The 12,305-nt window shown below is 39.5% G+C and overlaps 1 protein-coding gene across 3 annotated transcripts in view; it reads right to left on the bottom strand.

The window, feature by feature from the left end:
* Positions 1–12,305, bottom strand: part of SLC4A4 (solute carrier family 4 member 4) — a 366,663-nt gene that overhangs the window by 100,801 nt on the left and 253,557 nt on the right. For all 3 annotated transcript variants that reach the window (XM_040237036.1, XM_040237034.1, XM_040237035.1), the window contains exons 9-12: positions 6,169–6,256; positions 3,789–3,943; positions 2,738–2,851; positions 429–603 (exon numbers count right to left, since the gene is read on the bottom strand). In XM_040237036.1, the coding sequence (XP_040092970.1) occupies positions 429–603; positions 2,738–2,851; positions 3,789–3,943; positions 6,169–6,256 (532 nt within the window). The remainder of the gene's footprint in view (positions 1–428; positions 604–2,737; positions 2,852–3,788; positions 3,944–6,168; positions 6,257–12,305) is intronic.

The raw sequence follows: 12,305 nt of genomic DNA, 5'->3' as shown, positions 1-12,305 counted from the left end.
TTCATTCTTGGGCAAAACACCCATCGTCTGCTCACATGTAAAAGGAAGCTAACCAGGCATTCCCCCAAAACTTGATATATCAAGTTTAACAGTGTGGTCCATCCATTCAAGGTAATAGATCAAAACCTTATACCCAGCACAAAATTAAAGCAGCTGATCTGCTTTTGCCCAAATAGAGCTATATATCCTCATTTCCTTCCCTTCTTTTCCCCACTTGTGACTCAAGCCAGATTTCATCGAGCTATTTTTGTAACTACTAAAATGCTGGAAATACAGCAGCAGACCAGAAGCAAAGTAAAATGCAGCATCCAGCAAAAGAAAGAAAATCACGCTGAGTAACTGAAAGGCCATCTGCTTCTCGCTGAGCTGCAGGGGTGAGGAAGGCAATCTGGCTGTACTATTTGTGTCTTCCCCCAAACCAAACCCACCTGCATGTTGTCAGTGGCATCCCCAAGCAGTCCTCCAAAAGTGATAGCATTAGTTACAGTTGCCAGATAAATGAAGAGAATTGCTGAAAGAGCCTGAATATTTAAAGCATCATAAAAATCACTGGCAAAAAATGGTGCTTTCCTCTTTATGTCCTTAATTAGTCCACCACAGAACCTGGGTAGGGAAAAAGGAAACATGACAATATAAAATAAAGTATCGGCCAATGAACCAAGAGATAACTTATTTAATCACAGAGAAGATGTATTTAAAGTGTTTGAATCAGCAAGATACTATTTCAGCCCTTAAGATAAAATCAGAAAACTGTAAAGGAATACATTTTCTTCTGTCTTCTTTTTGATCACCAAGTTAGGCAGTCACATTCCCTAGACTGTTGGTCTTTAGATGAGAGTGAATTGTGTCAGTGTCTGAAAGAAAACATCCCAACATGTGAGCCGATCCTAAGGCCCTTTCTGATCTGGTCAGAACTTCCATCCCAGCCTCATTCATTCATTCATTCCACAAATGTGTATTGGTCATTCGGGATATGCCCAGCACTATTCTGAGTACTGGAAATACAGCAGTGAATAACACAGGAAAAATACCCACCCTCCTGGAGTTATTTTCTGAGTGAGGCGACGAAATAAGTAAAATGCATGGGGCTAAAAATCAAAGAAAAAAATTAAGTGGGGATCTAGGTTAAATGCTAGAGTTGCTATGGCAGAAATATCAGAGTGGCCAGAACAGGACTCCTAAAGGGTGACTTTGGGGTGAGGATCGGAAAGAATGAAGGGAGAGGGTGAGGATCGGAAAGAAAGAAAGGAGAAAGCCATGCAGGTGCGTCACGGAGGAGCGCAGCAAGCTGAGCCTCCTCATATCCACAGGCAGGCCAGCTGCCTGTCATGTGTCAGCTCACTCCCTCAAACAAACCTCACTCAGCTTTCCCCACGTTGTGCCTTCTGCCTTTGATGTCTTCCCTCGGAGTGCTACAACCCTTGGAAGTCTTGATCCTCCACTCATGCTAAGAGTTGCACTATGCTCTCACACATTCTCAGGATTGTGTGTCTGTCTGTCTTAGGGGTATTCAATGCCCTGCTTCAGTTTTCTTTGTATGTACAGACATATTGCACAGTAGCAGACATATTGCAGACATGCAATGCACTTAGGAAAGTTAAAATATCAAAGATTACAGTCTGATTAAATAAAGAAGTTAAATCCCAAAAATTGTATCTATAGAAGAGGAAAAGGATATTTCTAATGGGAATAATTTGTAAAGAACCGTTCAGGGAAAAACTGGGGGAGAGAGAAGGTTCTGTTCTCTAGTCTTTAAGAAGGAAGAGGAGAGAAATAACATCCTCTTCATTTGGGAAACAAACCCAAGTGGGTCATTGGAGGAAGAAAAGAACGTCATTTCATTCAGATTCAATTGTCTGTTAAAATGACATACCTTTGGTGTTTTCAAAAATCTGAAGTGTTTTTTTAAAAGTCATATCTTCATAAATGAGTATCCTACTTAAAACTGTACTTAATTCAGATTGAAATGGAGAACCTAATAGTGAAGGCATAATTCTAATAAAAAGAGATCTAGCCAAAGCTGCCTGAGGAACCTGAATTTGCCCCTGCAGGCCGAGGAGACGTGGCCTGGCAGTCACTCATTTCTGTAACATGTAACTCTGTACATGTTCTATAACTCTGTACTCTGTTCTGTAATATGGGTACACTTCTGAGTAAATGTATCAGGAAGAGATGGAATCAAGAAAGTCAAGGGCGGGGAGAGACTGGCCTTTCTGCCACACCCACCCCCCATCTCTCTCTCTAACAGCTCTCATTCATGCCACTGCCGTCACACTGGTCTCTGTGCCAACCCAGCACCCACTAGGCACCCTGCTGTTCTACATCCCCCCCCACCCTAGGATTTGCCTCCCCACTCCTTCAGGACTTTCCTCAAATGCTGCAATTCCCTTTACAGCCTTCCCTTACAGACCACCCTATGTAAAATGGTATTACCTAGTACCTTTCGCCTGTTGCAAAACTCCCTACTCCCGCTTTGCTTTGCCCCATACAATCAGATTCACATTTCGTTATTTGCTCACTGTTTGTCTCCCACCACTACAAAGTAAGACCCCTAAGGACAGAGGTTTTCCATTCATTCACTGCTGCAGCCCAAGCACCTGTGACTAACAGATACGCCATAAACCTGTGTTGGCTGACCGAACATACAAACCAGTAACAAAGCACTGATGGAAAGATTAAGGGGAATTCAGACCAGAAGGGAACCTCATCATGAACGACAGAAGAATCCATCAGGTACCTTCCAGTGCGCTGCAGTTCCTCGCAATCTGCATGTCCTCCTCCTCCGTGGCCTCCATCGTGGGGCGTGTCCCCATTCATCTGAACATTCTCTCCACCTGAGTACATATTCTTTCTAATCAAGACAGCAGAGCCCAAGAGAAGATTAGTTTTATTTTATTCGCCTGCCTCTTAGCTATATCGTGCACTAACTAATGAAGAGACGGACCAAAAACCTTTTTGGAGAAAGATCATTATTTCCTGCCACCATCCTGTGTGTGCTTAATCGCTCACTGGTGTCTGACTCGTTGCGACTCCATGGGCTGTAGGTTCCTTTGCTCATGGGGATTCTCTAGGCAAGAATACTGGCATGGGTTGCCATGCCCTCCTCCAGGGGGATCTTCCCAACTGAGGGATCGAACTCAGGTCTTGCACATTTCAGGCAGATTCTTTACCGTCTGAGCCACCAGGGAATCCCGTGAATACTGGAGTGGGTAGCCTATCCCTTCTCCAGGGCATCTTCCTGACCCAGGAATTGAACCAGGGTCTCCTGCATTCCAGGCAGATTCTTTACCAGGGAAGCAGACAACTTTAAAGTGTTCTAGTTAGAGCCAAAAAAAATGAGTAGATGAATAAAAAGTTGAATAAACTGTATGTTGTATGAAAGGGAAATTGTTTCATCTGGAAAACCACAGATTTCTAGAAAATGGCTTCCCCTCAATTATCTCACCCAATTTCTTAACCTCTTAAATCTATACGGAGTCACCTTGAATAAACTGATCTTTCCACCCATAAAGGGGTCCCAGAAACATCCCAAAAGAATCTCTACAGTGTATTCCAATATGATAACCTGAGATCTCTAATTTGTAATCACTGAAGAATATCACCACATGCTCATTTTCCAGTGTCAACCAAATGTCAAACAAAGGCACATGTGTGATTCATTTGAGATAATACCTCAAGTTGAATGGAAATCTGTCAATATTAAGGCACTAGACAGAACCTCTTCCCTCTTCCAAAAAAAAAAATCTCCTTCTCAAAGATTAAAACTCCCAACGGCCTGATCATCTTACCTTTTGTCAGACGATGGAAGACTCTTAGGAGGCTCTATCCTGATCGCTGGATCCCATTCCCCAGGTGGAAGGACAATGACTTCGTCTAGGAACTCATCTATGCCAGCAATCAGGTCCTGCCTATCTTTCGCTTTATAAGCAATGTCATGGAACACCTAAAGAATAAGGAGAGATGTGCTGATCCAACAAGAGAACTCTCCACATGCCTCAGATGTTGAGGCTGAAGAATGCAATCCATAATCTACTTTAACGTTACTGCGGCCATAGCCTCCTATTTCCTACTGTTCAGCTTAATCCAAAATTTTTCAGTATCCAGATTATGAACCCAAAGAATATAGGTAGAGGCATGAGAAAACAGCTGTGCTTCTTTTATACGATTTTTTCCTAACAATACCATAAAATAGCATTGCCTTTCATCTCCCACTGGTATGTACTATTACTGATATGGTTGCTATGGAAGCCAGATGAAAATAGTTTAGAGAAATACACAGACAATCATTCCCTGAAATAAAAACTACTGGGCCAAACCACTGCTTCTAATTCAAGAAGGAAAAGTTCAAACTGAGTGTTAAGACTGGTTAAAACTCAAACTCTGCAGCTCTCAAACACACAAATAATGTGAGTTAAAGCAAAGGGGTTTTAAGTAGGTGATCATCTGTCTGTTTTTTAGGAAGCCAATAACCAAACCATCCAAGGTAGCAAACGTTCCATGTGTTTTATGCAAATATCCAAAGCAGGAGCTTCCAGATGTGTATCATACTCTTTGTCAATCATTCCATTCTTCTAACCTGCCTGATAAATCTGAAAGTCCTTTATACATAACCCAAGCCCTTCATACCTCGTAAGTCAAATTCTTTAGTCTCCAGGAAAGAAGATGGCCCCTGTTTGATACCTTTGGCTATTCTTAAAGATTGCTAAGTCTTTTCTCCTCAGTAGAACTTGTAAAAGCTATCAAACAAACAACACATAATGGTGTGGGGGTTTTGGGATTTATGGGAGATCATTCAAAGTGTAAGCATAACATCTACAGTGGACACAACTGGCTACAGCCTTATTTTCTCTTGCTACTTCCCACTATGGAGGCTGGAAAGCCAGTCACTTTCTCAGCCTAGCCTGCAGGTAAGGATGGGCAGTTCTGACTCATGGGATTAGAAAAAAAGAAAAAAAAATGTGTGGGGGAAGCATTAAAATACCAGTTCAAAAAGACAGACACAGCTAATACACCCTGCCTCCTCCTTCCTGCTTTGCTATAGATGGTGTGACTGGAGTTGACAGCAGTAGCCATCTTAAGACCACAAAGCAAGAGCCTTGGCACTTGATTTACCATTAAGTAGTTAAGTTAAGCCAACTCCAGCAACTGCTTACCTCCAAATTTCCTAATATGTGTACAAAACAAACCCTAAATTGTTTAAGCCACAATAAGTCAGACTTCCTGTCATTTGCAGCCTAAAGCATTTCCTTTTCTTCTTTTTCTTTTTTGCCTAACACATTTCTAATCAATACATCTTAGGGTGAAGAATTAAGCAATTGTAAATATGCAGAAATAAATAAAAGAACCCACTGAGATGCTTAGTTGCCTCAAAGGGAAAAAACAGCATTGCTATTCATCAGTGTTCCCAAATTAAGTAACCATCTGAGTAATCACCAAATAGAACTGCCATAACTAAATGCTCTATTCTCCACTCAACACATGGAGAAGCTAACATATCAAGCAATGAAGCAAAAACAAAACATTTGGCAAAATAGCAAGTTAAGAAAGGCATAAAAGCAGAAATCAGTGATCCTATATTCTAACAGTATTTCTCCTACTATGAGACTAGTTCAGAGTTTCAACATGTCTAAGATGTGTGTAGTGACATTCAAGCTATTATGAGAGTACAGTCATAATTCCAAAGTGCTAGATACTTTGCAGAATGGTTGCTAATGCATTTTAGTATGTGTATCATTCCTTCCCACAAGATAAGAAAACCACAAAAACAGGTACTTTCTGATACCTAAGGGAAAATGCATTTTACTATGTGTTATTTTATAAAACCCATTTCTGAAACAAAACACTTGAATTTGCAGGATGAATATATTAAACATTATAAGAGAGTATGTTAATACAGTGGCTTGAACCTTTTAAATAATATTTAACATACTTCAGTTTTCAGAACTGCAAATGTTTAGAGAAAGGAAAATATGACTTATTCTAACATAAAATTTATTTTTTGAAAACTATTAAAAACAGATGTCAGCTCATTTGTACAAATGACTGTACCTCATGTTTTAAAGAAGGTTGGTAACTGCATAATTCTAATTGAATAAATTGTGACAGCCAACTCACAGTATGAGAACACAAGAATGACATTCACAGATCACCATCTTCCCGATTCCCTACCTCATCAGACATCAAGGTGGCAATGGCTCTGCCGATCTCATGGTAAGACTTGGCTTTCCCCTTAGGACCTAAGAGAATGAATAAGAACCTAATGGGAGAGGAAAGAAGCAAAGGCTATAACACATAATTCATCAAACTCAATACACATAACACTGAGACATGTTTAATCCTAATTCATAAAAAGGTTAGGTCTAGAATTCATCTTTAAAACAAAGGTTATAGTCTTGGTAATATGAAAGGCACTCTTCCACACTATTGTGAAACACAAATTGCTGTTCGTTTCATTTGGAAGCAAGGGAGAATTGAGCATGGAACCCTAAAAAGCTTCTTCATGAAAAAGGAAAGGTTCACTATATGAGGAAGTCTTTCTTTTCCAAACTTTCTTTTCTTTCTCTTTCTTCTGACTTTTCAGAATCTTTGGAGAAAACCCATTGAGCACAATAACTAGAAAGACTTAGCACATCTTCTGATTTTTCTGACTTTTCTTCACCCAATATTGATGGTGACAAATGATCCTCTCCATATTTTAAAGAAATATTTCTACTCAGAAGTGGCTGGGAGTCAGCAAAATCCAACTCCTCTACAATAAGCCACATGCTGACAACCAAAGTAAAGGAGGAAAAATATGAGAGAAATTCAATATAAAACATCATTCACAGTAAAAATTCTTCTACAGGATTCCTCATTTTCTTTTCCAAACTTGTTTTCTTGATAATGCACTGTTCCACAGTAGTTAGGTCCTGAACCTTGCAATAACGAGCTTATCTCCACTCAAGTTCACCCCTTATCATATTGGAAGGAATGCCTCACTGATCACAAGGGCAAAGATGCAACTCTCAACTGGGGAGCAGGAAGTAAATGAATTCAAAAACAGACCAAAGGCAATACTAGACAAATCCCTGCCTTGCTTATTTATGATCATATCTTACCTAACATGGAGATACTGAGGACAATAAAAATGATCACATCCTATGTTTGCACAGCTTTCTAAAGCTTACAAAGCATTTCACACTCACATATCATTTAAACTCCTACTATCCTTTGCTATAAGGACATGTATCTTACTCCCATTTAATGGTGAAGAAACATAGGCTCAAGGAAGGTAATGGATGGGCTCAAAGACTGTCCCTAATGAATGACAGAGTAGATGGTTGGATGGCGTCATGGACTCAATGAACATGAGTCTGAGCAAGCTCTGGGATGTAGTAAAGCACAAGGAGGCCTGGTGTGCTGCAGTCCATGGGGTCACAAAGAGTTGGACATGACTAAGCAACTGAACAACAAGATAGATAGGACTTTTTACCTCCTGCTTTTTTTCAGCACACAATTCTGCTTAATAATACCTGTGCAACCTATACACCAGAGAAAGCTATCCAACTATGACCTCCATAGGCCACTCTGGGGAAAGACATTGTGGATACTTAGCTGGGGACAAGAAAGCTTAAGTAAGATCTTATGAAACCACAAATGGCTTAGGACATTTGTTGGCAAAATTTTCTTTTTTACTAATTTATTCATATTTTTGTTGTTTAAGAAAGGGCTATTGATAGCCAACACTCTTCAAGGTATTAGGGTCTGTTCTCAAATGCCCTTGAATAGATAATTCCATTTTTCATCATAAAATTTAATCTAAAGAGTAAAGAAAAAAAAAACGAGAATGTAAGAAGGTAAATCTGAATGTCTGAATACTCAGAGCTTATACCAGAATAACCATAAAACCATTCAGTATTTATTTGCTTAGAAACCAATTCTGGAGTGGAGCGGTGAACTCGCTTTCAAGTGTTATCACAGTAGATGAAATGGGCAAAAGCAATCAGCAGGCATGAAAGTCATTCAAGTATGAAGGAAGTCATTATTAGAACTGGGTTTTAATTCTTCTAACTAGGACTTGCCTTTTTCTGAAGCTGAACCTAAATTATACGCCACCACATACAGTATTATCAAGAGCTTTTTTTATTGACAGAAAAGTACAATGCACTTTTCTGAAGGGATGGCTCACTGAATGAGTGCAACACCTGAAAAAAATATTTAACAACTAAAGTAAAATACAAATCTCATTAAAAAACACCTACAGTACTTTTCATATGTCCCAGTTCTATTTACTTGTCTACCAAAGGCCAGCTGTCAGGCAGGACAATAGGGCATAGATTTAGACAGAAGTGGGCAAATGTGGTACAGCAAGAGAACATATATAACACCTGGATGCTTTACTTAATACATTTTTAAATAATGTATTTCCTTTGCCTGTCATTTTTTTTTAATTTCAGGCTTCCTAGGTGGCACAGTGGTAAAGAATCCATCTGTCAGTGCAGGAGAATCAAGAGACCCAGGTTTGATCCCTGGGTCAGGAAGATCCCCTGGAGAAGGAAATGGCAACCCACTCCAATATTCTTGCTGAGAGACCCCGTGAACAGAGGAGCCTGATGGGCTACAGTCCAAAGGGTCTCAAAGAGTCAGACACAACTGAGCATTTGAGCACATCCAAATATTAGCATCTGAGCACTACACAATATCTAACCCTTTCCAGAACCACTGTCTACATCTTCCTACCTCTCCCTAGTATCTGCATCATGATTATTTTACATTTATAAATATACACTATGGAAATGCATATTTATCAACTGACACGTGAATTAATCATCAGGTTGACTATATGGCAACAAAACCAAAATAGTGTTATTAGAAAGTGCAGAAAATGCTCTCAGTCATTAATAGTCCTCAAATAAATTCTGGCAGACAACGGGCAGCTGGTCCAAGGGATAACAGAGTAATGGATCCTCCACCTTAAATCCTATGAGATGAGGGGATATATTTTCTACAAATATTTACTCTGCTCTTTAGTAAAGAGCACCAAAGAAGAAATGGCAGTAGCAGACCAGTGGTGATCATAAAAAAACCATTTATTATAGTAGCAAACCCAGTATATGAGAGCTACAGTGTTTTCATTAAGTTAGATACAAAGGCATAATTCCTCTTTCCTGAGTAATGTGATTTTTATTAAAACATATATATATATATTCATATATATATATATATATACATAAAGTATAAAGAAAATCATCAAGTCCCAAACAGAAATAAAAAGTTGTGTATCAGTTAAAATTTTCACATTACTTCAGTCAGGAACCACTGAGTAGATAGAGAGGAACTTTGGACACCCACAAGTAGCAGGAAACATCATCTCAGGTCAAGAATTTCATCTGTAGGGAACCAGACCCTTAGGAAGACTGTAATTTGAAGTGCACTGTTGAAATGGGGGTGAGAAATGAGAGATCTGGGAAAACTAACAACACAGAACAACTCATCGAGTTGAAGTTCCCTCTGCCTAAAACATGTTCTCTCCTCTTTAACCCTCCAAGACGCAAAAGCTGTTACAACTTGTATGACAGAAGCACATCTTGCCAAACTCGGCTTAAATAACATACTCAAAACTTCTTTCATGACTCAAGTGGTTTGTTGTTTTTTTTTTTTTTTTGTCAGTGGACAGATGTTATTTTTAACCAGAAGCTTTTTTTCTTTATTAACGAATTAGAATAAACATTACATTTCTGTGGTTGAAAGGGCACAGCCCATATTGCTGGCTCAGGGGAAATAATTTATGTTGCTGAGCTCTTTGTATTCGCTTATAACTAGACACAAGTCACAGAATTTATAATAGTGCCTGGCTGTGTCAAGAATCTTCATGAGGCCCTTCCACTCTGATGTGCTCACTTTTCCATGTAACGAATCGTGCCTTGCGGAGAAGGCAATAGCACCGCACTCCAGTACTCTTGCCTGGAAAATCCCATGGATGGCGAAACCTGGTAGGCTGCGGTCCATGGGGTCACTAAGAGCTGGACACGACTGAGTGACTTCCCCTTCACTTTTCACTTTCACGCATTGGCGAAGGAAATGGCAACCCACTCCAATGTTCTTGCCTGGAGAATCCCAGGGATAGGGGAGCCTGGTGGGCTTCCATCTATAAGGTCGCACAGAGTCAGACGCGACTGAAGCAACTTAGCAGCAGCAGCAGCAGCAGCAATCGTGCCTGGGGAGAATGCCTCTAGCATTCACCACAACAAAAATCAGTACCAGATGATCTGCGTCCAAAACCAAAGGACTATACTCATATTCACAAAATAATTATAGGCATAAACAGAGCATAATATCAGAAAAAGAGCCAGCCTTCCTAAACTACTCCATCTTTTCAGAGATGTGCACCCCTCCTCCTTCCTTATATATCACAGCCATTCTAAAATAAACTCAGCAATCCCTTGCTTCCTTTTTTTAAAACAATAGTGAATCAAATAACCCATTATTCATATTTAGTGGCTCTGGAAAATGTGGCTAAACTGTAGCTTCCTCAATAAATTCATAAGGAGCACAAACCCATCTTAACCAACCATATTGCACATAGTTAACAGCAGTGAGCCACTGGAAGACTGTTACACAAGACAGAACTGAACTAGCAAGACCTCCATCCCAATTCCGCTATTAGAAATTTTATGGTTTTGACAATTAGGCACAAAGAATTGCTTTCAGGCAGATCATTATTTATAACATAAAACAGATGTTAACTAAGGGTGACACAAAGGGGTAAACATTCTAATTTTATAGAGGGCTAGAGCTCCCTTTATAATTACTTGCCTCAGATGTGAAAATCAAGGTAAGAAAAGCATAAATTGATCAAGGGCTTTGATTAGTCTTCACGGGAAAACCCTAAAGCATTTTATTGCAATCCATTCTAGGAGTCTCCTTAGATTTTCCCTAAGAGCCTGGCTTCAGAGTTAGAAATCTGCGCTGACAGTGTGTCATCCATGTGGCTCCATCTCTGAACTGTAAAATGGGAATTATATTCATCTCCATGTGGCCCATAAATATGACTGAGTGGCAGCCTCAATGGAACAGATGTAAGATGATGGCAAAGCAAAGTGCCTCTTAAGACACTAAGAAAATCATAAACATACCCGACTAAGTCACCAAAGAACAGAGTTTATCTGCTTTCACATGGATGACAAGAAGGTCCTCTGTGTGGAAAACATCTACCCAGTTTGTAGGAGTCCAGCTGAACAGAAAGCTAAACTAGATCAAGCAAAGAGCAGAGTGGATAGAGAAATTCGTGAACTCTATGCAAAGGGAGAGGCTATAATCATATTTCCTAAAAGACGCATGGTAGTAATGCTATTTATTATAAATAGTAAGAATAATAATAATAAGTAAAAGAGCCTGTCTTCCACCTTCAAAAGGAAAGGAAAAATGGAAAAATTTTTCAAAAGAAAAAATGATCGTCATTACAAGATGTGCACAGAAACAGATTTCTCAGGTTTCTGTGCAGGATAGCGGGGTGGCATGCATGTTAAAGCACACAGCTGAGTGCAGAGATATCCTCCACAATGACCACCACGCTCCTTGTGGGATTTCCTTTATTGGATTTCACAGGATGCAGCCATTGTAAGTGGCCCTGTATTACTCACACACAAAAAAGCTAATGAGACTCCCTTCTCAGTGATTACAGCTTGCCCTGGTTCAGAGGATAGCAAATGGATAAAACTATTTCCTGGAAAAACGTTAACATGCTAGGATATATTATTCAGATTACTGCCCTGAAATAGCTTTATGACATTATTGAATTATATTCCCTTGAATAGACTGGGCTCCTTTTCTCAATTCAAATAATGCTTGATTTTTTACCTCTAGACTAGTACCACTGTCCAGGACAGAAAAAGATGAGCCAGAGAGGAGCAGATGATAAGAGGGACTCCAAAATGGTCATGACTTGCTACTCAATGAGCTTGTGTTATTGTTTAAATAAAAAACCTTTTAAAATATTTTTATTTGTAGCTTCTACAGAAAAAGAATAAAAAAATTAAAAAGAGCAACTGAACACTTCTTGGCATGTCTTTTTCTTTCAAGCTCCAGAAAAGTTGGTCCAAAGAGACATAAATAAAACCAAAGGGACATGCAAGCTGGAGTTCGGCCATGACTGAGTCAGCTAGCTGTTCGCCAGGTGATTGCTCAGATGGACCTGCAAGGCTCTGCTGGAATGTTTTCAAGCAAAAAGCTAAGTTACAGAAAACACAAATCATGATAATCCCATTAACTGAATAAGCTATAACTATCCCCTTTCCTCTGCTATTTGTCCAATGACTGCTTATAGT

This window comes from Oryx dammah, unplaced genomic scaffold (assembly GCF_014754425.2).
Source record: "Oryx dammah isolate SB20612 unplaced genomic scaffold, SCBI_Odam_1.1 HiC_scaffold_3, whole genome shotgun sequence".
Classification (NCBI taxonomy): Eukaryota; Metazoa; Chordata; class Mammalia; order Artiodactyla; family Bovidae; genus Oryx; species Oryx dammah.
The sequence above is the reverse complement of the archived record's forward strand: the minus strand, read 5'-3'. Positions and strand labels throughout refer to the sequence as shown.